At 41.6% G+C, this 26,602-nt stretch overlaps 1 protein-coding gene and 1 pseudogene across 1 annotated transcript; both read left to right on the top strand.

Moving 5' to 3' along the window:
- The first annotated feature begins 488 nt into the window (after window positions 1-488).
- LOC138893484 (zeatin O-glucosyltransferase-like) lies at window positions 489-1,261 on the top strand. The gene is made up of 2 exons (XM_070178099.1): window positions 489-699; window positions 873-1,261. Exons 1-2 carry the CDS (start codon window positions 489-491, stop codon window positions 1,259-1,261), a joined length of 600 nt encoding a protein of 199 aa, XP_070034200.1.
- Window positions 1,262-5,273: 4,012 nt separating this feature from the next.
- LOC138893482 (UDP-glycosyltransferase 73C4-like) lies at window positions 5,274-9,034 on the top strand (annotated as a pseudogene).
- The last annotated feature ends 17,568 nt before the right edge of the window (window positions 9,035-26,602 follow it).

The raw sequence follows: 26,602 nt of genomic DNA, 5'->3' as shown, positions 1-26,602 counted from the left end.
AATTTAGTGAAGCATGAATCCACTCTTTATTGTAGAACAAGTCATCTTGCATACATAGAGGGATCTCTTAATTAGTTCATTTCTCAGATTTGTATATCACATGTTGTCTTAATTATACACATTTATCAAGCTGAGTGGCGCGCGTTCATTTGTGTTCAATCTTTAAAATGCATAATAATAACAACAAAGAAGTATGAGAAGTCTTATTGTTGTTACTGCTTCTTTGACTTTTTCACTACTGTATTTTTATCAGCTATGATTATGCATACTTGCTTTGAGTCGAGGGTTTATCGGAAACAACCTCTCTACCTGCATAAGGTAGGGATAATGTTGTGTACTCTGTACCCTCCCTAAACCCCACTTGTGAGATTACACTGGGTATATTGTTGTTGTAAAGAAGTATGAGAAGTATGAAACAAGTATTTATGCAGTTAATCCTAAATTCATTTGTACATTATCTATTTCTCAGTTATTTTCTGCTTCTTCCTATGGCTACTAACACATCAGACAATATTGATCAGCTCTTTGTTCTTGGTCGCTTCATCGCTTCTGATAATATACCAGTACACTTCCTCTGCCTTGCTGATCGGAACCAAGATTTGAAACTGCGCGTACAAGGTGATCTCAGGGCCTCAAACATCCATTTCCATGACATTTTAGTACCTTCTTCTCTGGCAGAAATAGAATATGCTGGTGATGGTCTGCCTTCGATTGTATTAAAAGCCTCGTTGAGCCCATTCGAAGAACATGTATTGCTCTCTCTGCCAATGCAAAGAGTTTAGTCATAATTCATGACTCCAAAATGATGGATCATGTGAGGGATGTTCATTCATTCACGAACGTAAAGTCTTATATGTTCCACTCCATTTCAGCTTTTGCCAGATATTCTTTGCTCCGACAAAGTATTAATGACATACTTGATGATGATCATGACAAAATGATCAGGCAAATGCAGGATGAGTTTCCGTTGTTGGAGAGTTCGGGGGCACAATTTGCGACAATGTTACTTAGAAAGCTCAACTTGGGAGAAATCATGAACTCCTGCAGAGAACTAGAAGGTAAGTACTTAGATTTACTTGCCAATGCAAAAGACAAGCCATGGTTGGCTGTTGGTCCACTTCATATGCTGCTAGAATCGCACGACTCTAACAACAAGAATCGTCATGAGTGCCTAGAATTTCTCGACAAGCAAGATGTTAATTCAGTAATATTCGTTTTCTTTTGGAACAACCGCTACATTCTCACAAGAGCAAGTCAATGAGCTCGCGCTTGGTTTAGAACAAAGCAACTATAGGTTCATTTGGGTACTAAGAGAAGCGGATAAAAAGATGGAAAATGAGAAATTTGAAGAGAAAGATGGGAAGATTGAAGAAAGAAGGAAAGGAAGAGGAATGGTGGTGAGAAATTGGGCACCTCAGTTGAAGATCTCGGGGCACCCGTCTACAGGTGGATTTTTGAGTTGTATTGAGAGCATTAGCATGGGGTACCTCTTATTGGGAATAAATCCCCGGCAGAAATAATATTTACGGTAATAAAAGCGGAATAATAACGTAACACTAAGATACGGTAATTAACAAGAATAAAAGGGTAACAACGACACCAAGATTTTTACGTGGAAAATCCTTTTGAATAAGGGAAAAAACTACGGCACCGAGAGGAGCAACTAATATCACTATAGCAAGAAAATTTTATACTTTGTAGGTCCGAGTAAAATACTCAAAAGACCACTACAACACTCAAAAGAAATAATCCTCTTTTGATATTCCACCTTACTACAATATCGCCCACTCTCTATTTTTTCTTACAGACTATTTTCTTATATCCTGTCTGTGAAACCTCACTCTTTCTTTCTAACTCTCAGATATATTTTTCCTCTGAGATTGATGTGTAGAGATGAGAGCCGAAGCTCTCCTTTTATAGGCGGAGCCTCACTCTCTCACGCCTACTATATTTGACATTTTCCTTCAATTGTTGACAATTCAGAAACGATGGCTGCCAATTCAAAGAAAAAGACTTAGAAGTCTTTATCAAAGGACTTAAATCATGGGATGGACCCCACAAATCTCCCCCTCCAGTCCCATTCACCTGAAGGAGGTAACACCGAAGATTCTAGTTTGAGTGCATGCCGACAAGTTCTTTGCATAGCTCAAACTTGTCTCTTGGTACTACCTTGGTCAGCATATCCGAAGGAATCTCACTTGTATGGATCTTCTTGACCTGCATAGATCCATCCTCTATCCTTTATCGAATCCAGTGATATCTTACGTCGATATGCTTCGTCCTTGTATGATACATGGTGTTTTTGCTCAGGTCTATTGCACTTTGACTGTCACAATAGACGACATACTCATTTTGATGTAATCCAAGCTCTCGAAGGAACCGTTTCAGCCAATCCATCTCTTTGCCAGCTTTAGTAGCAGCAATATACTCTGCTTCAGTTGTAGAGAGTGCAACACACTTCTGCAACTTCGACTGCTATGATATAGCTCCACCTGAAAATGTGAACAGGTATCTTGTTATGATTATCAAGATCATCTGTCATATCAACATCCGTATAGCCCTTCAAGATTGGATCAGATCCTCCAAAACACAACCAATCTCCTACAGTACCTCTTAGGTACCTAAGTATCTACTTGACTGCTTCCCAATGTTCCTTTCCAGGATTTTCAAGAAACGTGCTGACAATACCAACTGCGTGAGCAATATCAGGTCTAGTACATACCATTGCATACATCAAGCTTTCGACTGCTGAAGAATAAGGAACTCTAGCCATGCTCCCTTTCTCCTCCACTGTTGTAGGATACATCTTCTTACTCAGCTTTAGATGACTAGCAAGAGGTGTGCTTATTGGCTTAGCATTCTTCATGTTGAAGTGTTCCAGTACACGTTCAATGTACTTCTCCTGAGACAACCACAACTTTCTGCTTGTTTGCTCTCGAACTATCTTCATACCGAGAATTTGTTGTGCTGGGCCCAAGTCCTTCATATCAAATGACTTAGACAATCTGCCTTCAACTTTGCGATCATCCCTTTGTCTTTTCCTACATTCAACATGTCATCCACATACAACAACAATATAATAAAGTTATTATCAGAAAAACTTTTGAAGTATACACATGGATCAAAATATGTCTTTGTGTAAGTTTGACTTTTCATGAATGAGTCAAACTTATTGTACCACTGTCTTGGTGTTTGCTTCAACCCATAAAGACTCTTATTCAGTTTGCACACCATGTGTTTCCTTTCAGTTAGTTCAAATCCTTCTGGTTTCTCCATATAGATCTCATCTTCCAAATCTCCATGAAGAAATGCAATTTTCACGTTCAACTGCTCCACTTCAAGATCTAGGCTAGCTGCTAAGCTCAAAATTGTTCGAATAGAAGTCATTTTGACAACATATGAGAAAATTTCGTCAAAATTAATACATTTTTTCTGTTTGAAGCCTTAAACCACCAATCGAGCTTTATATCTGACCAACTTGCCATTTTCATCTTTCTTAAGTTTAAAAACCCACTTACATTTGAGTGGTCTTTTACCCTTTGGAAGTTCAACCAGCTTGTACGTGCCATTTTTCTCTAGAGATTCCATCTCTTCTTGCATGGCTTTCATCCACTGGTTCTTTTCTGGATGGGACAATACCTCTTTAAGACTTTCTGCTTCCCCCTCATCACTGATGAGGACATACTCTGTGACAGAGTACCTGCATGACTCTACCCTTGGCCTTTCTGATCTCCTCAGAGGTTGAGATTATTCTTCTCCCTGAGTGGGGTGCTCCACTTGCTCGACATCATCATCAAGTTGCTCCCCCTGTTCAATAACCTCACCAGGTTGCTCCCCTTGCTCGGCAACCTCGCCGGTCCTACTTTCTGCACTTGTGGGATTGTTAGAAGTAGAAGGGATAGTAACAAGGTTAGGAATTATACCATTCTTAGACTTCTCTGGCATATCATTATCAGTTCCAACTTCTATTTCTCGGAAGATTACATCTCTGCTTTTGATGACCTTCTTCTTTACAAGATCCCACAATATATATCTAAACTTTTCATCTCCATATCCGATGAATATGCAGGGAACATATTTATCATCCAGTTGTGTTCTCTGCTCCTTTGATACATATGCAAAAGCTTTGCAACCGAACACCTTCAGATGCGAGTAGGATACTTCCTTGTTGGTCCAATCTCTCTTTGGGATGTCAAACGCCATTGGAACTGATGGACTCATATTGATCAGGTAACAGGCTATCTGAACTACTTCACCCCAAAATGACTTAGGCAGTTTAGCCATTCTGAGCATGCTTCTCACCTTCTCCACAATGGTGCAGTTCATCCTTTCGGCTACGCCATTGTGTTGTGGGGTTCCAGGAACTGTCTTTTCATGTCTGATCCCATGGCTCGAACAGTACTCTCAAATTCCTTTGAAGTGTACTCACCTCCATTGTCACTTCGGAGACACTCTGTCTCCCTTTCCACAGAACATGAAACTTCTCGAAAACTTGAAATACCTAATCTTTGGATTTTAAAATATAAATACATAATTTTCGTGAAGCATCATCAATCAAAGTAACAAAATATTTGTTACCGCCCATCTATTCAATTTCCATTGGACCACAAATATCAGAATATACCAAATCAAGTATATTCAATAATCTTTCAAACGATGTGTGAAATGAGACTCTATGCTACTTACCAAATAAACAGTAGTCACAAGGGTTTACCGTTGTACCTTTGGCATAAGAAATGAGTGATTTCTTGGCAAGAATCTGCAATTCCTTTTCGCTCATATGACCCATTCTTTTGTGCCACAAATCTGTAAAAATCTCATCTTGTGCCGCGTTCAATTCACCTTGGCATATTTCTGTATTTGTCTTGTACAACGTGCCACGAGCAACTCCCTTTGCAACCACCAATGATCCCTTGGTGAGTCTCCACTTTTGATTTGCAAAATAGTTCTCGTATTCATCTCGGTCTAAAGCTATTCCCGAGATCAAGTTCATTCGCAAATCAGGTACATGTCGCACGTCCTTCAGAACCAATATGCATCCGACATTTGTCTGGATACAAATGTCACCAATCCCCACAATCTTTGAGTAACTTGTGTTACCCATTCTCACAAGGCCGAAATCACCTGCTACATATCTGCAAAAAAGATCTCTTACCGGTGTGGCATGGTAAGATGCTGATGTATCAACCACCCATTCCGACTTTAGACCTGATAAATACATGTATTCCTCTTTCTCGTTTATAAAGAGGACAACATTATCATTATTTTGCACCATGGCGGCTGTGCTGTCGTCATTCTTCTGGCCACTAGTTTCATCTTTTCGCTTCCTTGAATTTGGGCAATCTCTTCCCACGAGCTCCGGATCTACCATAGTTGCTCGAACTCCTTTGATAACTCCTGCCTCTACCTTCTGTGATGAGAGCATGTCCTTGATTTTCAGGCTTCTTTCTCATCTTCTTATTGAGTTGAAGAGCCGATATGACATCTTTCAACTCAATGGTAGTCTTACCGTGCAGGATGGTTGCTTCCAGATTATCGTACCAAGATGGCAACGAGTTCAACAACAAGATGACTTTATCTTCTTCCTCGATTTTTCACTCCGAAATTGGTGAGCTGTGTGATTAGTCCGTTAAACACATTTAAATGTGACAAAAAATTCGTACCTTCACCCATGTGTAGGGCGTATAGCTGCTTCTTCAGGTACAATTTATTTGTTAGCGTTTTGGACATGTATAGGCTTTCTAACCTTGTCTAAATGCCACGTGTGGTGTCTTTATCAATGATGTTATTTACCACATCATCTGATAAGTGCAACCTGATTGCACTAGCAGTCCTTTAATCCAAGTCAGCCCAATCCTTAGCTTTCATGGTATCAGGCTTTTTGGCATCACCATCTAGTACCTTGTTTAATCCTTGTTGGATGAGCAGATCCTTCATCCTTCTTTGCTATGTTGAGAAACCATTATCTCCGTTGAATTTTGCTACCTCGTACTTTATTCCGAATATTTTTTTTTTACCGAGTATAGTACTACCGATAGTGAATAGTACTTCTGTGAGCGAACATAACTTGTGCTCAGATACCAGTTATTGGGAATAAATCCCCTACAGAAATACTATGCACTGTAATAAAAGTGGAATAATAACGTATCACTGACATACGGTAATTAACAAGAATAAAAGGGTAACAACGACATCAAGATTTTTACGTGGAAAACCCTTTTGAATAAGGGGGAAAAGGGCCCCGAGAGGAGCAACTGATATCACTATAGCAAGAAAATTTTACACTTTTTAGGTCCGAGTAAAATACTCAAAAGACCACTACAATACTCAAAAGAAATAATCCTCTTTTGATATTCTCACCTTACTACAATATCGCTCGCTCTCTATTTTTCTCACAGACTATTTTCTTATATCCTGTCTGTGAAACCTCACTCTTTCTTTCTAATTCTCAGATATATTTTTCCTTTGAGATTGGTGCATAGAGATAAGAGCCGAAGCTCTCCTTTTATAGGCGGAGTCTCACTCTATAACGCATACTGTATTTGACATTTTCCTTCGATTGTTGACAATTCAGCTGCCAATTCAAAGAAAAAGACTTAGAAGTCTTTATCAAATGCCTTAAATCATGGATAGACCTCACACCTCTAGCAACTTAGCCTATCAATTACGATCAGCCATTTAACGCTGTTTTTTTAACCAATGTGCTGAAGACTGGAACCTCTGTCAGGAGTTGGGCTCGCTGCGAGGAATTGGTGACTGCATCAACCATTGAGAAAGCTGTCAAGACTTTGATGAGTACGACAGAAGGGGAAGAGATGAGGCAAAGGGCGATGGAATTAAGCAATAAGATCAAGAACTCTGTTAGCCATGCCTGAGGACTTGCGCGTATTATGTATTATTAAATAACTTCATAGGCCGTATCGTTTTAATACGCGACTAAGGAGAAAGACAAGTAAGCCTTACTTTTTCTTATCTTTTTCCTTATATGAAAGACTAGTAGTCACATTGGTGGTTTTTCTTCAAAACTAAGTAAATAAACATAGAGCTCTCAGTTTTATTATTCACTGTTGGCATAACCTTGATAGCCAATGGAAGAAGCAGTCTTGTATTACTAAAATAAGAGAAGTCCATCTCCAATCAAGCTAGATTAGTGTATATCAGACATTCAAATTTGAGAATTAGTAGATTATGATCTTACTTTAGAGCTCATTAGTAGATTATAATATTCAGATCATCTGAAGGGGATAAAGGTATTTGAACCTTAGTATTGCATTTTTTTCTTATTGGTGGACAAAGTTATTAGATATTTATATTGGCGCGGGGTAGCAATGACCTGTTAAATTAGTCGAGGTGCAGGAAAAAGTTGGCTCGGATACCACTGATAATCAAAAAGCTAAGGGAGAGGGAACATCAGTTTGGATGCTGTCTTGGCATAAGAAAATAAAATATCCATTCATGCATCAGATAAATAAATGCCATACATCTGAAAGTTTAAATTGTAAGGAAATTCTTTTAGTTTACTTAATTATCTTTTTAACAAGGTTTCTTGGTTTAAGAGAAGTCAAACACCACCTTATAGAAAATGATCATGTCTGCAGAAATTTGAGGGATCTCTTAATTAGTTCAATTTCTTAGATCTTCATATCACATGATGCCTTTATTATACATGTTTATCGATAGAGTGGCACATTCATTTCTGTTTAATTTTTTAAATGCATACTAACTCGAAATTAAGTATGAGAAGTATGATACATGTATTTTCTGTAGTTAAGCATCTAAGCTCATTATATTGTAAGTTACCTCATTTCGCAGTTCTTCTCTAACATTCTTTTCAATGACCTTTCGCTACCTTGTGAAACAGAAGATACCAGAGAAGCTGGCGATGGTCTGGCATCGCATCGCTTCTAATCTTCTTGAAAAAACTCAGCGAGCCCATTCATAGAACATGCCTTAAACTGTCAACCAATGCAAAGAGATAATTAGTCATATTCATTCCCGAATGTAGAGTCTTATAAGTTCCACTCCTTTTCGGCTTTTACAAGATATGCTATGCTCCGACAAAGTATTGATGACATACTTGATGATGATCATGACAAAATGATCCAGCAAATGCAGGACGAGTTTCCGTTGTTGGATAATTGGTGTGCACCAGATATGGCAGTGTTCGTTAGAGAGGAACATGAGCGGACGCTCGGCTCAGGAGAAAATCATGAACTCCTGCAGAGAACTAGAAGGTAAGTACCTAGGTTTACTTGCCAATGCAATACACAAAAAACCGCTGTGGGCTGTTAGTCCACTTCATATGCTGCTTGAATCACGTGACTCAAGCAACAGATCAACTCGTCATGAATGCCTAGAATTTATAAACAAGCAAGATGTTAATACAGTGATACTCGTCTCGTTTGGAACAACCACTACATTCTCACAAAAGCAAGTCAATGAGCTCGCGCTTGGTTTAGAACAAAGCAACCATAGGTTCATTTTTGAGTCATTGTGGATGGAATTCTTGTATCGAGAGCATTAACATGGGAGTGCCTCTAGAAACTTGGCCAATCCAATACGACCAGCCTTATAACTTTATTTTGGTAACCAATGTGCTGAAGATCGGAACCTCTGTAAAGAGTTGGGCTAGTCGAGAGGAATTGGTGACAACATCGACCATTGAGAAAGCTGTCAAGACTTTGATGGATACGACAGAAGGGGAAGAAATGAGGCAAAGGGAAATGGATTTGAGCAATAAGATCAAGAGTGTACCGACCCGCATATTTTCCGACCAAATTTGCCGCCTAAAGGGCTGCAATCCGAGCCAAACTTGGCTGCCAAAGACCAGGAGGTCTTTGCACATGGAGACAACAATCCCACAGGCTGTCCGGGCCCTCATGGAGGCTACACTCTGCCAGCAAGGTCATATGCAACACAGCTGGGCAGGACCATAGCCTGCCAGGACAATCATGGAGGCAACTCACTTCCAGTAAAGACATGTGCTACACAACTGGGTAGGACCACAGCCTGTCTGGGCAATCTTGGAGGCAACTATCTGCCAGCAAGGACTGGGGCACAACAACTGGACATGACCATTGGCACATGGGTTGCCAACATATTCATGGAGATCACATGATGCCAGCATAAAGCAGTGCACCACAGCTGGACGGGTCCACAGCCAGCCTAGCTGCCTGTGGACATTCATTGTATATATAGACATGTATATGCCTTGTTAGAAGGCAGATCTCTTTTACTTGTATGAAGTAAACCCGAAAATTGGCCTTGGCCTCCCAATCTTTGTGTGTCTTTCATTTTATTGTCTTCCAACCTTTGAGTTTGTGTGATTGCATTGGTTCAAGCACGATATTGTGCTTATTTATTGGTTAGGACTGAAGCAAGAGTAGTAGTCAGGCTATCTTGTTGTCCTCACGGAGCCCTCAGAAAAAGGTCCCGTGACAATTGGTATCAGATCAAGGTTAATTGACCCTAGCAACTGATGGAGATGATGTTACCTTAGACAACATTCGTGGGAGAGACGAATCACCAATACAGAAACACAAAGCAAAGAATAGAGGGACGAGCAAAGCGCGAGATCCCGCCATATCCTTAACAAGTGAGGTGCCAACTTTTGAGCTACCCCCACAACAGGTTGGCCGTGGTAAAGATTGTGAGGCTTCTGCCTCAAATCGTTTAGACGTGAGAATGGATCTCACCGAGGCTGGTTTAGCTGCGTTAAACCAGCGTATTGAAGTTGTTGAAGGCAAGTTCTGCTCACTTGAGTCTACTGCCCTAAAAGAGCTAGGAGACGTCAGAGAGGCATTAGATCAAGTGTTCAAGGAGCACAGGGATGGACTGACCAACCTTGAGCTTAAACTGGCCGAGGTTGTATCATCGTTGCATAGGGAAGTTGAAGCCCTAAAGCAAAAACTGCAGGCAGCAAGGTTAGCTGGTGGCACTGGACATGTAACAGTGCGTGAAACAAAAATCGAGGGCCCAAAACCAAAGGAGTTTAGGGGTGAACAAAATGCTCAAGATGTAGAGAACTTCATCTGGATGATAGAAGACTACTTTGAGCACCTCAACATCGTTGATGAGGCTGCCAAGATCTGGGCAGCAACGATGTATCTTGCTGACACCGCTATGCTATGGTGGAGGAGGAAGAAATAGGACATGGAGAAGGGAACTTGATCCATCAAGAGCTGGGAACAGTTCAAGTTCGAACTGAAACGCCAGTTCTACCCCCAAAACGTTGTCAATGAGGCACGCAGGAAGTTGAGAGAGCTCATGAAAATAACTTCCACTAGTGAGTACGTGAAGGAATTCACTAAACTTATCCTGCAGATTCCAAACATGGCAAGCGATGACTTGCTATTCACCTTCATAGATGGCCTTCAAAACTGGGCCAAACAGGAATTGCAGCAGCGTCAAGTCTAAGACGTCGATGAAGCTATCGCAGTGGCTGAGTCCTTAAATGATTTTAGGACTGAAGTGTAACGACTCGGCCGGTCGTTTTGAGCGTATTAGCCCCAATCCCCTATTTACTTCATTCCCTGTATTTATTTCTGCTTATGTGACTTGCCGGGAGGTCTTGTTTTGGTTCTGGAGTGAATTGAGACACCTAGTCTCTTAATTGGAAGCTTAAGTCTTAGTATTTTGATCATAGTCAAAATGATGTGAAGACGACTCCAGAATGGAGTTCCGTCGATTCCGTTAGCTCCGTTAGGTGATTTTGGACTTAGGAACGTGTCCAGGCTGTGAATTTGAGGTCTGTAGCTAATTTAGGCTTAGAATGGCGAAAGTCAAATTTTTGAAAGTTTGATAGGGGGTTGACTTTTTGATATTGGTGTCGGATTTTGATTCTAGAAGTTGAAGTAGGTTCATGGTATCATTTTTTGACTTGTGTGTAAATTTTGAGGTCAATTGGACGTGGTTTGGTAGGTTTCGGCGTCGTTGTGGAATTTGAAAGTTTAGAAGTTCTTTAGGCTTGAATCCGGGTGTAATTTGGCGTTTTGATGTTGTTTTGAGAGATTCGAAGGTTAGACTAAGTTCATATCGGGTTATAGGACTTCTTGGTATAATTGGTTGAGGTCCCGGAGGCCTCGGGGTGATTTCGGATGGTTAACGACTTGATGGGAGTTGAGGAATTGCAACTGAAGTTGCTGCTACTAGTGTAACAGCACCTGCGGAGTTGGAACCACAGGTGCAAGCCCGCAAAAACGAAGGAGGATCCGCATATGCGGCTAAGGAAGATCTGGGCAGAGGACACATGCACGATGGCATTCTCGCACCTGCGATGGTCGCATAAGCGGATTTAGGGGTGCATGCGCGAGTTTGGACCGCAGGTGCGATGTAGTTCCCGCACCCGCGAAGAGCGCATATGCGGTTACTTGATCGCAGGAGCGGAGTTAGTGTTTAGTGATTTTTTCCTAGAAGCGGGGCTTTGCTCGAAGATGCGTAAATGGAGCCGCAGGTGCGAGAAGTCTGGGCAGAACCTATAAATAGAAGACTTTGAGATGTTTCATCATTTTTTAGCTCAGAGTTTGGGGATTTTGAGAGAGATTTCGGCGTAATCACTGAGGTAAGTTCCTTGTGCCTATTTATCTTCAATAATGGTGTTTTCCCACTGATTTTTACACCTAGTGGATGAGTGTTTGAGATGAGATTTGGGAGATTAGGGCTTGGGAATTAGAGAGTGAAATTTGGATTTTGGGAGGGGCAATTGAGGTTGGATTTTGATACATTTAGTATAGTTAGACTCGTGAGTGAATGGGCTTTCGGGTTTTGTGACTTTTGTTGGATTTCGAGGGGTGGGCCCGCGCCGGGTCGAGTCTATTTCGGATTTTGGCTTATAATCTCGTATTTTTCATGTGGAATTGATTCCTTTAGCCTAAATTAATTATACTGTACTGCGTGTGGCTAGATTCGGGGCATTTGGAAACTGATTTGAGGGGCAAAGGCATTTCGGAGTAGGATTTTCTCGGTTTGAGGTAAGTAACGCTTTCAAACTTGGTTCTGAGGGTTCGAAACCTTGAACTATGTGCTATATGATTGGTATTGAGGTGACGCACCTGCCAAGTGACGGGAGTGCGAGCGTGCACCATGAGAATTGTGGCCTGGTTGATTCCATGGCATTGTATAGTGACTCTATATTGTTGATATCCGTGTTTTCATCTTATGATAAATTAATTGAGCTTTCAATCATGCAAGATATCATATTTAGGATTTATGCCAGTACTGTTGGGACCCCTAGTGGTCGTTTCTTGCTGTCATCTCACTGATTTCATTGATATTATGTACCCAGTCATGTTCATGCATTTCATATCATATCTTCGTCTTAGTTGTTAGTTATTGATATATCATATCATTGTTTCGGCCTAGTTTTTATGATATTGTGAGCCCGTGAGTAAGACTGGAGAGATTGATGACTGAGTGAGGCTGAAAGCCTGATTATGAGTGACAGTTGTGGGATCGGGTTGCACGTTGCAACAGTTATACTGATTTTATGATTGCGCTTGGGCTATAGGAGCCTCTCCGGAGTCTGTACACACCCCCAGTGAGAGCGGTTTATATTATTGAGGGATAGATCTTCCCTGGGCATGGATCTTGTCCGAAGTACTTGATACATGGAGATGGATATTGTCCACAAGGCTGGATTGGCCTTCCTCGGTACTGGGTGACTTATAGTCAGTGATGTATATGTTCCGGGATGGATCTTCCCTGGGCCGTATAAGCCATATACAGTACCGAGTGGTTGAGAATTCGAGAGTGTGAGCACATGAGGCTGACAGCATGGTGCATCACATACAGCATGTGCATTGGCATGTAGAGATATCAGAGTTATATTCTTTACACTATTCGAATATGCTTCACTTACTATTTTGAGTTGCCTATTTAACTTGAAAGCATGCCTACGTTTCTGTTCAGTTATTTCTATTTTATATGTACCGGTTGAGTTCATCACTACCTTTCAGTCCAAAGTTTGGACTTGTTACTTACTAAGTTGGATGTACTCACGTTACTTCCTGCACCTCGTGTGCAGATCCAAGCATATTTGGTCAAGACAGCAGCTACTGATTGCGGCTTCATAGTTTGGAGACTACCAATGTAGCTGCACGGCGTTCACAGGCCTTGACTCTCCTTCTTTATCACTAGTTGTATTTTCAGCTTATTTCTCTAGACACTGTACTCTGTGACACCCCGGTTTTGGGATGGATTGTATCATATTTTGGATATTTCTGTTTTCAAAAAGGCTTTCCTAAATTATTAAATTGCTTCCGTCTTTATGTTCAAAGATTTTTTCTGTGTTGAGATGTTGAGTTGTGGCTTGCCTAGTTCCACGATAGGCGCCATCACAGCGGTTAGATTTTGGGTCGTGATAAGTTGGTATCAGAGCCTAGGTTACATAGGTCTCACGAGTTATGAGCAGGTTTAGTAGAGTCTTGCGGATCGGTATATAGACGTCTGTACTTATCTTCGAGAGGCTGCCGAACCATTAGGAAACTTCACATTCTTGAATTCTAGTCGTGCAAATCTTTTGATTCTGGTAACTAAATTTTTGTTGTCCTAATTCTCTCACAGATGGTGAGGGCGCATACTATGAGGCAGGATGGACAGCCACCAGTACCACTAGTCAGAGCCGCGAGAGGCCGAGGTCGCAGTAGAGGCTGCGGTAGGGGCAGAGGTGCAGCTCGCACCACAACTAGGGCAGCACCTGCAGATCCACCTGTTGCCCCAGTTCAAGAGCAGGCTCCAGTTGTGGATGAGCCTGTAGGACCAGCTCAGGCACCACCTGTGCCCATTGTGATTCCAGGCCTTTAGGAGGCCTTAGCTTCATAATCTAACCATATGCACCAGTATTTCTCAGGCAGTCTTTGTTCCGGCCGCAGTAGCCACTTCTCAGGCCGGGGGAGGCATTCAGACTCCCGCCTCCTGCACACCAGAGTAGGTGGTACAGGGACTCCAGACACCGGGGGCACCACCAGCCCAACCTATTGCAGCTACTCAGGACTATGTGTTTCCTGCTATGCCCGAGGATGAGCAGCATAGATTGGAGAGGTTTGGGAGGCTCCGACCTCCATCTTTCAGTGGTGCAGAGGGAGAGGATGAGCATGGCTTCTTGGACATGTGTCAGAGGATACTCCGTACAACCAGTATTCTAGAGACCAGTGGGGTCTCGTTCACTACTTTTTAGTTTTCTGGGGATGCCTTCAGTTTGTGGGAGGCTTACGAGAGCCGTAGGCTGGCCGGCGCAATACCCCTTACCTGGAAGCAATTCTCCATTCTCTTTCTGGAGAAGTTCGTGCCTCAATTCCACAGAGAGGATCTGCGCAGGCAGTTCGAGCAGATTCGTTAGAGTGATATGTCTGTGACGTAGTATGAGATGAGATTTTCAGAGTTGGCCTGTCATGCTATATGGTTGGTTCCCACAGATAGGGAAAGGATCAGGAGGTTCATAGATGGCCTCACTTTTTAGCTGTGATTGCTTATGACTAGAGAGAGAGTGTCTGGTGCTACATTTGATGAGGTTGTTGATATTTCTCGTTAGATTGAGATGGTTCACATCCAGAAGCGGGTTGAGAGGGAGGCTAAGAGGCCTCGTGTACAGGGTGTATTCAACGGTGTTCCTTCTGGGGGGTCAGTTCCACCACGGTAGGGGTCGTCCTTTAATACATGCTCAGACGACTCTCCCGGTTCACCGTGGTGCATCATCTAGCCATGGTGCACATAGATATCAGCAGGGCCAGTCTTCATTCAGTGCACTACCAGCTCAGAGTTTGTCTCATGCACCATCAGCTCAAGGTTCATTTGTGTCCGGGCCTTCTAGCATTTATTCCGGAGCTCGGGGTTCCCTTCAGTCCCCACCGCCATTTGCAAAGAGAGGTTGCTTTGAGTGCGGAGATTTGGGTCATATCAAGAAGCATTGTCCCCGCCTTTCGGGAGCTTCATCTCAGCAAAGGAGTCAGCCTTTGACTTCGGCACCAGTTACTTCACCACCCGCCCAGCCAGATCGGGGTGGAGCTCATTCAGCTAGGGGTCACCATAGAGGGGGAGGCCGATCAGGTGGAAGTCAGGCCCATTTCTATGCACTCCCTACTAGACCAGATGCCATTGCTTCGGATGCTGTGATTGCAGGTATTGTCTTAGTTTTCCATAGAGATGCCTCTGTATTATTTGACCCTAGTCCCACTTATTCATATGTGTCCTCGTATTTCTCTCATTATCTGGATATGCCCCGTGAGTCTCTAGTTTCACCTGTTCATATGTCTACGCCGGTGGGCGATTTTGTCATTGTGGGCTGTGTATATCGGTCATATGTGATGACTATTGGGAGTCTGGAGACTAGAGTAGATCTCTTATTACTTAGTATGGTCAATTTAGATGTTATCTTGGGTATGATGAGTTATCAGATGTAATTGTGGAAATCAAGTGTTTAGATGAAAAACCTAGGTTTGGATAAAAATGAGATTTTAACCACGAAAATGGTTATGGAATGGGATGAAAATTATATATTTGAGTTCTTGAGATTATGGGTAACGATTTTCCCGAAAATTTCCAGAATCCGTGCATGTGGGTCCGGAGTAAATTTTAGGAATTTTACCATTTTGGGTCGGGTAATTAATCTAATACTATTATTTCAAATTTTTAAGCATGAATTTATTATTTATATAACATTTGGCTAGTTTCGGATTTTTTGGCATCGAATTGAGGCTTAAATGGGACATTGTGATCGAGAAGCGGGCTTTGAGACAAGGTAAGTCTCTTGTCTAACCTTATAAGAGGGAATTTACCCCATATGTGATTTAAATTAATAATTGTCGCTAATTGTGGAGGCTACGTACGCACGATGTGACGAGAGTCCGTGCGTAACTACTAATTATGCTATGTCCGGGGTAGTTTAGGACTCAAATCATGAATTACTTGCATCCTTTATTAATTAAAGTACTGGATTTATATTTGAAATTGTTAGAGGAAATAATAAAAGACTGGAATTTTACATATTTGAATTTTTGCGCAAATTACTTCACCGTTAATTAAAATCGTACATCCTTATGTGTTAGCCTTGTGATAACTTCTCATTCTGGAGGTTCATAAGAAAATGTCCTCCTTTCTTATGGAGTGGGACGAATGCCTCGGCAATATAGATACATATATGGATCATGCCTCACGTCCCTCGGCAGTGTACACGATACTCTGGACCAGGCTGAACGACCTCGGTATAAATCGTGCTTAATAATAATAATTACACGATGCCTTGACATTTTGTTGCAGCTTGTGAAGATAAATGATTAATTGGAAATTATTGAATTTGAAAGAATTATTTATTTTCGCTTGTTAAGAAAATTATTGTTATTCACATAAATCATGTCTATTTAAATATTTCTGTTTTAATATTATTGACCCATAGTGAGTGTCAAAGTCGACCTCTCGTCACTAATTCTTCGAGATTAGACTTTATACTTACTGGGTACACGTTGTTTACGTACTCATGCTACGCTTGCTGCACTTTTTGTACAGGATCAGATATGAGTTTTAGGTGGTCCTACCGGTGCGCATCCACGTTACCCCAAGGCCTAGTGGTGAGGTTCCTTTCTGAGTCGTTTTGCAACAACTAGTGCCTCTCCTTGTATTTATATTCTGTCTATTTCATTTCAGACAGTATTTAGAATTTTTGTATAATCTACTAGATGCTCATATACTTGTGATACCAGGTCTTGGCACATACACTGGTAGAGTTGGGGTTTGAATTATTTTTCTTGATTTTTATTTAATCAGAACCTTTCATATTTTCTTAAATATAGCAAGTAAGGAGAGTTTAATTACTCAAAAAATTTCTAAAAGAATGAATATATATATTTAATTCACTAGTTGGCTTGCCTAACTGTAATATTGGGTGCCATCGCAACCTATAGGTGAAATTGGGTGGTGACAACATGGTATCAGAGCACTAGGTTCACGTAGGTCTCACAAGTTATAAGCAGGCCTAATAGAGTCTTGCGAATCGGTACAGAGACGTCTATACTTATCTTGGAGAGGCTATATGGTGTTAGGAAACTACCTTTCTTCATCTCCTATGGTGTAGTTGATGTAGTACTAAGTATTTTTCTCTTATTCTCTCGCAGATGGTGAGAACATGCTCTAATGAGGTTCCAAACCAGGGAAGAGTTTCTCTCCCTGTTGTTAGAGGCTGAGGGAAGGCTCCAGCCCGTGGTAGGGGACGGGGACGTCCCAGAGTTGTTCTAGTTATGCCACCAGTGGATCCAGTAGAGGATCCTATCATCGAGAAGCAGGGCGAGGTGACCGCAGCCGAGCCAGCTCCGATGGATTTCACATCCGCACCGGAATTTCAGGAGGTCATGGGCCGTATGCTGTGGTTCATGGACACTATGACTCATGCCGGTTTATTTCAGGCAGACCTAGCCACATCTCAGGCGGGCGAGGGAGCATAGACCCCTACCACACAGGTTCATGGGCAGGCAGCTGTTATATATCAGACCCAGGGTGCACTACCCGTGGGTGGAGCCCATCCAGTGGCAGCACCTACACCTGAGCCCAGACCAACTACGGCCGACGAGCTGCAGAAGCTATTGGATAGATGGACCAGGCTATATCCTCCTGTCTTTAGGAGTGAGCGACATGAGGATCCCCAGGACTTCATTGATCGGTGCAGGGACAGACAGCACAACATGAGGATATTGGAGTGTCATGGGATAGATTTTGCTACCTTTCAGCTGGAGGGCAGAGACCGTAGGTGGAGAAAGTCCTATCTTCTTGGCAGACCAACAAATTATCCTTCTATGACTTAGGACAGGTTCACCCGTATTTTCCTGGATAGGTATATTCCACCCTCCCAGAGGGAAGAGTTGCGGTTTTAGTTTGAGCAGCTCCAGCACGGTAAGATATTAGTGACCGATTATGAGGCGAGGTTCTCTGAGTTGTCTCTCTATGCACTTATGATACTCTCTATTGATGCGGAGAGAGTACGAAGGTTTGTTGCGGGTTTGCACACTGGCATTCAGGCGACTATGGCCTGAGAGGTAGAGATGAGGACTTATTATGAGCTGGTTGTGGAGATAGCCCGGAGGATTAAGGGTGTGCGTCAGCGTAGCCGAGAGAAGGTTATGAGAGATAAGTGGTTTAGATATTCTGGAGAGTTCAGAGGTGCTCCGTCTGGGGGTATAGGTCAGTTCGTGAGAGGGCAGTCCAGCAAGCCCCCATATCCAGTACCATCGCCTCCTCGGGGTGCTCCAGTGCGACCTTATTTCAACACTATTCTAGAAAGTTCTTACCGCCCACCGGCTATTCAGGGTTCTTCCAGTGGGTATTCAGGTCACCAGGGCTAGACTTCAGGTCAGTAGCCTATCGTACCGAGGGGTTGTTTCGAGTGCGGGGATTTCAGTCATATGCGGAGATTCTGCCCCAGGCTTCGGGGTAGACCACTACAACAGGGTCAGCAACATATAATTACCGCACCAGTTGCTCCACCAGCTGTCCAACCGCCCAGAGGTGGAGGGCAAGTGGGTAGAGGCCGTCCTAGAGGTGGAGGCCAGCTAGGTAGCGCTCAAGTTCGGTTTTATGCTTTTCTGGCCAGACCATATGCAGAGGCCTCAGATGCTGTGATCACAAGCATTATTTCTGTCTGTGGCAAAGATGCCTCCATATTATTTGATCCAGGGTCTACATATTCCTATGCTTCATCTGTATTTGCTCATTTCCTGGGTGTTTCTCGTGAGTCCTTGGGTACTTCTATTTATGTGTCCACTCCTGTGGGAGATTCTGTTGTTGTGGATCGGATCTACCGGTCCTGCATTGTTACATTTTGTGGTTATGAAACTATAGTAGATCTTTTTCTGCTTGAGATGACTGACTTTGAGATCATCCTGGGCATGGACTAGTTATCTCCATATCATGCCCTCCTAGATTGCCATGCCAAGACTGTTACCTTGGCGATTCCAGCATTACCTAGATTGGAATGGAAGGGTTTGTCTGTGAGCGCATCTAATCAGGTTATTTCTTTCTAAAGGCTCGACACATGGCTGAGAATGGTTGTTTGGCTTATCTGGCCTATGTTCGGGATACTACTGCAGAGACTCCGACGATTGATTCAGTGCCTGTAGTATGAGACTTCTCCGATGTATTTCCTTTAGATCTTCCAGGCATGCCACCAGATCGTGATATTGATTTCTGTATTGACTTGGCTTCAGATACCCAGCCTATATCTATCCCACCGTATCGCATTGCTCCGAAAGAGTTGAAGGAGTTAAAGAATAGTTTGAGGGGTTACTAGCCAAAGGGTTCGTCAGACCGAATGTATCGCCTTGGGACACACCGGTATTATTTGTGAAGAAGAAGGATGGCACTATGCGGATGTGTATTGATTATCGCCAATTGAACAAAGTCACTATTAAGAATAAGTACCCGTTGCCGCGTATTGATGATCTATTTGACCAGTTGCAGGGTGTTCTCTAAGATCTACTTGAGGTAGGGGTACCATCAGTTGAAGATTTAGGACTCCGTTCTAAGATCGACTTATGGTGTTCACTATTAAACATTGACTCCGCTCTTGCGATCAAGTGACCGCATCTGCGCTCTTCGCGGGTGCGGGAACTACATCGCACATGCGGTCCAAAATCGTACATGCGCCCCTAAATCTGCTTCTGCGACCATCGCAGGTGCGGGAATGCCATCGCACATGCGTCCTCTGCCCAGATACTCCTTAGCCACATCTGCGGCTCCTTCTTCACATATGTGGGCTCGCACCTGCGATTCCCACTGTGCAGGTGCGGTTACACCAATAGCAGCAGTTTCAGCTGCAATTTCTCAACTCCCATCAAACCGTTAACTACCCGAAATCACCCTGAGGCCTCCAGGACCTCAACCAATTATACCAACAAGTCCTATAACCCGATACGAACTTAGTCGGACCTTCGAATCCCTCAAAACAACATCAAAATGCCAAATTACACCCGAATTCAAGCCTAAAGAACTTCTAAATTTCTGAATTCCACAATGACGTCGAAACCTACCAAACCACGTCCGATTGACCTCAAATTTTACACACAAGTCAAAAATGACACCATGAACCTACTCCAACTTCCGGAATCGAAATCCGACCCTGATATCAAAAAGTCAACCTCCTCGGTCAAACTTCTGAAAATTTGACTTTTGCCATTTCAAGCCTAAATCAGCTACAGACCTCAAATTCACAGTCCGGAGACACTTCTTAGTCTAAAATCACCCAACAGAGCTAACAGAACCGACGAAACTCCATTCTAGAGTCGTCTTGACACCATTCTGACTACAGTCAAAATCCTAAGACTTAAGCTTCCAATTAAGAGACTAAGTGTCTCAATTCACTCTAAAACCACACCGGAACCAAAACAAGACCTCCCGGCAAGTCACATAAGCATAAACAGATACGGGGAATGCAGTAAATAGGGGATATGGGCTAATACGCTCAAAACGACCGGCGGGTCGTTACATCATCCCCCACTTAAATATACATTCGTCCTCGAACGTGCCAAGAGTTGTTTCCAAGCCAGCAAATCACTATTCCATCTTACCACGCATGTACCTGGGGGTGATACCATGTCACCCTATCCCCTATAGGTGTGATATCACCACATAAACTGAAATTTCTTAATTCTACCTAGTCCACAAGCCTTAGAATTCAATTTCCAACATCCAGAATTCTTATAAGGTCAGAATCCCGCAACCTACACACTGTATAAGTCTGAACAAGTTGTACCAAAAGCCGTTACCATAACTCAAATACTCAAAACTTCAAATACCACATAGCTCAAATGATCGAAGCAATGCTTTCTAATCATCGTAGTTGCTCGAAACAACCCATGCCGGTAATAAACCTCATATCAAACAAGACTCTATTCTAAAACCTTCGTACACCACCAATGATGAAAGAAACACGCAGAGACTCGTAACCATTTATCAGATCTATCAGTCGTGGAGCTCCCTCTCCTTCGACAGGAGCCATAGCAAAATTTCTAAGTCGACTTTCGATATTATCCTTCTAAATATGCCACAATCAAATCTGTTAGTACCCATCCTAGATCCGACGACTTCACCTTATCAAATATCAGCTACTCTACTGACATGCCACACCAATACTATCTAAAGCCACAACCTGTGCAATCCGTGCACCAATAAGCAACATTCCAAATGTACTCAATCATGAAAATAACTCAAATAAGAGAATCGTCCCGTAAGCTCGACGGGTACCACCCTAACGCAATGCAAAAAACCCCATTACACACCGTAGAACCATAACACACGAATCTAATACAAGGATCATACCTCAACATAACTCGGCCTCTATGTGCGACCCCATCCAAATATTGATCCATATGAAGTACCTCAGCCACATGCTCAAAATAATAACCACGTGCAATCCGACATCAAGTACTCAAAGTGCATTACCATAACCCCGGAGAAGCAAATGATACAATGCTACACAAACCCGAAAGAATGTAACAAATGCGCAACCACTCATGCATCACCCAAATACCCATCTCGCGCAATTTCCGTTATAAGGCCCCCAATAGAACTGCACCATGGGTGCATACAACCAACGAATCAAAACCCCTTGTAGCATAGAAGAGTAACTCACCGAACATATCAAAATACGAATAAGCTCAACAACAACCGAATGGCATATCCCTCAACAATAGCAATATGAAGTCAACCAATCCGACTCGGTGTAGAATACACATCCTAATTGGGCCTATCAATAGACCCCCAAATCAACTCTGGGCACCCATACATGGATAAATAACCCTCCAAAAGCTCACAATGACTGAATCATAACACATACTATCGTCTAGCTAGCTTCGGCCATGACTTCACAGTCCACAACCATGGAAACAACCTGCTCTTAAGAACTCCCAGTCTCCAAATCCATATAACACACGAATCCCATATTTGATCTCAACTCTACCGCCAGAATGTCTAACACATCTCTCATACACGATCATCCCACGAGGAATAATCCTAAAATTCTTTTGTGCCATATAGCAAAATTGAATATCAACAGTTTTCAACCAGGAGAGTACCGCAATACCAATGAACATCTGTAAATCAAAACACAATGCCTCTTTCAACCGCGCACCCCTCTCATGGATTACCGAGCAACTATAACATTCATCTAAATATACAACACTGACCATTCTGTCCAGAACTCGTGAACTTGCCTTCAAGAATGAATTGTCACCTTGTACATGTAAATCTTAATCCTGCACAACACACCACATCTATCATGCCATCACCATACTGGTCTAGCCTACTACCCAGTTGTCCTATTTACTTCGAGTTTCTTATGAATTATCCTCAATTTGATACTTCTCCTTGTTAGAACTCCACGATCCTTACCCAAAGCTCACTACAAGACACCCTAACATAACACCACACCACCATAAGTCCCGTTAGTACTATACTCTTCTTAAGTACCTCCATAAATACCTCAACTGTAATGCTCACTCTGAAAATACCTTATGCGAATTTAAAATTATTCTTCTTACCTTTCTTCTACTAAAATGTAGAATCCATAATCATACAGAATTACCACAAATCCTGGCACCATTAAATGTAATTTCAGATTCTAAATTGCACCGCCCAAACGGGCTGAAAGACACGTGCCTCATTAGCACAGCAACGCTCGAAGTGGTAACACTGCCTCAACACCACCGATCAAATTTACACTCTGCGCGTACTACATCCTTCAAAATAACAATTTAATCATTTCATAATTTTTCATAAAGTTCGATATAACCCGTATTCAAGAAATTCTCTTACTCAAGTCATCCCTGATATCAACCTCTGCAAGTCATAACCAATCAACAAGTATGCCTCAGCCCAAAAACTAATATCGTACAAAATCGTGCAATCAAATCATAGATAGCAGACTCCCCCACTTTGCTTAAAGCCCAAAGCCTTCGCACCTGCACATTTCTCCGTTTCTGCGTGCCTTGCTTCACACGTGTGCGCTCGTAGGTGCGATAAAAAATCCTGCTTCTGCGGCTTGTGGCCTGCCTTCCCTTCTTCGCTTTTGCGGCTTGGGGCTCGCTTCTGTGAGCTCGTACCTACGACTGGCCAAGCGCATGTGTGATTGCAGCAGAAGCTGGAAGCTTCAGCCGGTACTCCATATTCCAAAATTGGAATGACTCCATATTCGTCCAGTTAACACCCGAGGCCCCCGGGGCCCCGCCCGAACATACCAAAAATTTTGAAATCATAAAACGGACTCGCTTGAACCCTCGGAACGTGTAAAATAATATCAAAACTAAGAATCATACCTCAAACCAAATTGATTCAACTTAGAAATTTTAAATTCTTCAAACTTACTTTGAACGCGCCGAAACATACTTAAACTACGCGGAATGACTCCAAATTTTACGTGCAAGTCTTAAATCACCATACAGAACTATTCCTAGACTCAAAATTCCAAACGGACCTCGATTACTCCAAAACCTACTCCAAACCAAATTTAAAGAACCTTAAAGTGTTCAAATAGCTAGTTTTCACTATTAAGCATCGAAACACTCCCGAGTTGTCCAAGACCCTATTCGAATATACACCTAAGTCCAAAATTATCATACGAAACTATTGGAACCGTCAAATTCCTATTCCGGGGTCGTTTTCTAAAAATATTGACCTAAGTCAAACTTGGCCTTTTAATGCCAAACTAAGGAACCAAGTGTTCCGATTTCAACCCGAACACTTTCAAATCCGGAACTAATCATCCTCGCAAGTCATAAAACAGTAAAAACATATACGGGGAGTCATATTTAGGAGAATGGGGTTCTAAAAGGCAAAACGACCGGTTGAATCGTTACACAATGTATATTAGGCATTCATATTTGAGCATTAATAGTTTCTGATCCTAGTTTAGAGCTCATTTGAATAGCTTTTTATTTCTCACAATCTTTAGATTCTTGCATTGAAATCGAAGAGTCTTTTAAGAACATAGTCTAGTGGTATATCTGTAACTTACCTATAACATGACCCTGAATAGAAGAGTATGGAGGTCGAGAATTAGGATAAAAGGTTAGTAGTTAGTCGAGTTTTTTCTTTTTCACACTTGTAGTATCATTATTATTCGCAGTTTTTCTTATACTTAGATCTTTATTACTATCGGTTGTCACTTTTGTTTCGGTTATCCTATTATCTAACACTCATACAAAACACTCTTAATAAAGGAAGAAACAAGAATTGAAGACAAGTCTTGTTGGTGTGTCTAAAATAAACTAATGGCCTTCCCTTTTATAGGCAAAAAATTTTTGACCTCTTAGGTGTAAAAGAAGAGATACAACTTGTGCAAATAATGTCCAACACACAATGCAATATTTTTGGGTCCCAAAGAATATTGCCAACAAAGTCTACACTTTGCAAAGATACTTATGCTTATGTGAGATAGACTCTATTTGACAAAATAATGGCCATATTACATAGGTCCGCCTCTGTCCAAAAGGAGAAGAGATGAGACAGAGAGCAAAGGAGTTGAGTAACAAGATCAAAAGTTCTGTTAGCCGTGGAGGACTTGCGCATAAGGAAATGGAATCTTTTCATTTCTTATATTACCAAAAGAAAAAAAAAATTCACTTATTGACAACACACTTCACCCCATTTTATGAAATTATACTGAATTTGTTGTCTTGACTACATGCTTTAGTGTCCATCGCTAGTATATCATCTCCAATTAAGTTCCATCCTATAAATCTATTTTATACGACAACTTCTTCTTTTTGCCATGCCAACTTAGATTGTGTCGTATCAAATGTTTTAAAGCGTTGGTTTTATGCTAAACTGTCAGTATATATTGAAATCCAGCACTGCAATTTATGACTTTTTTTGTAGTAGTGTTTTGCCGGCTCTAAAGAGAAACATTAAGCTCTCTATCCTATTATATTATGCAGACTTAAGATTACAAATTACTTGACTAAATGGAAGAAAGTCTTAATTTGGGAATCTACTGTAATAAAAGTCTATATCTAGTTGAGAGCAGAGTGCATATATTTATCAAATGCTTAGGTATGCATTTGGGTAAGTTATCTACATCACATTTATTTGGTGCGGCTCTTCGAGCATTATTAAATGCTTAGTTGTGCATTTGGGTAGACTGTCTACATCGCACCCTTGAGGTGCGGCTGTTCCCCGGACCCTGCATGAATGCAGGATGTTTTTTGCACGGGCTGCTCCTTTTCTAGTTGTAAATTAATAATTTTTGTTCCTATATTCATCTTGCTCTATTCGAGTACCTCTTTTCGTCAGTCTCAAAATGTTAAGTATGTTGGGCTTTTCTCTATTCAGAATTAGATCTTTGCTTGATTCAGATTTTATATTCATATTGAAACAACAATAACAAACCCATTATAATTTCACAAGTGACGTCTAGGGAGGATAGTATGTACGCAGACCTTACCCTTACTTTGAGGATAGAGAGACTATTTCCGATAGACCCGACTCAAGAAAATAAGAAAAGAAAACAGTAACAACAACTAGATAATAAGAAAACAAGCGAAATGATCAGCATAGCATGTAATAATAGTAGTTTAAAGAGTTGCTTGAAAGGATTACAAATCAAATTGCTGGTACAAAACTAGTGCTAATGTGAGTAACAACTCATAAAAATCAAGATAGCTAATGTTTTATTAAAATAGAGGAAGCAGTACTCATCCTCTACATTTGGGAACGAAAGCACATCCCCTATAGAAGTCCTCATTGGATTGTCATGAATTATGACCATTCTTTTCGCGTTGATTGAGAGTTCAAGACATGTTTTGGAAATGGACTCGCTGAGCTTTTCCAACAACAATACAATTGGGGGCAGATCATCGACACCATCTATAGGGGATGTGTACTGGTATATTATGGGAGGCGATAAAGGGAGCAACGATGAAAAACTGTCGACAATTAAAATTCATGTGCCACTCTCTTGACAAACGTGTATAATAAAAGCATCTTGTCATATGCAGGTCTTGGGAACACACTAAGAGATCCCACTTGATGTTCTGAAGATGAGCTTTTATTAACTATCTGATGTCTAAGTTTATTGACTCGATTAATTTCGATTTTTGAGGGGTAACGCATTTTCGAAAGATCTTTTATTTTATTTTCACGATTCGAACTCAAGATATCTGAGTTTATTTTTATTTTTATGTTTGTAAAATATTGGCTTGAAGTGAATTTAAGACATGGTCAGTGAAAATTCATATAGCTGACTTGTTTGGGACTAAGACGTAATAGTTTTGCGGGTACTTTACATTAAAGAAGCATAAATAATGACCAATTTCTTTGCACTAGTCGATAGTTCAACACATTTTTTGCAAATGGGGTCACTTAATTTTTCCAAGAACTCTAAAAAAGCATACTCATCAGCCCAATCAGATTTGGTTTCTGAATTCTTGGTTACTGAATTTGGTGCCAAAAGGTCATTGAAGTAAAAATTTGAGGATTTGTGGCTATTATTGACACGAAGTTTTAGATCTTGGTTTTTATCGGTGAGAGAAATGAAGTGAACACGAATATTATGAGAGGAAATGAACTTAGCAATATGAAAGAGTTGATTGAGATGGCCATGTTCAGGCCATGGAATTATGGCTACAACTAG

The sequence above is a fragment of the Nicotiana tomentosiformis genome, chromosome 6 (assembly GCF_000390325.3).
Source record: "Nicotiana tomentosiformis chromosome 6, ASM39032v3, whole genome shotgun sequence".
Classification (NCBI taxonomy): domain Eukaryota; kingdom Viridiplantae; phylum Streptophyta; class Magnoliopsida; order Solanales; family Solanaceae; genus Nicotiana; species Nicotiana tomentosiformis.
The sequence above is the reverse complement of the archived record's forward strand: the minus strand, read 5'-3'. Positions and strand labels throughout refer to the sequence as shown.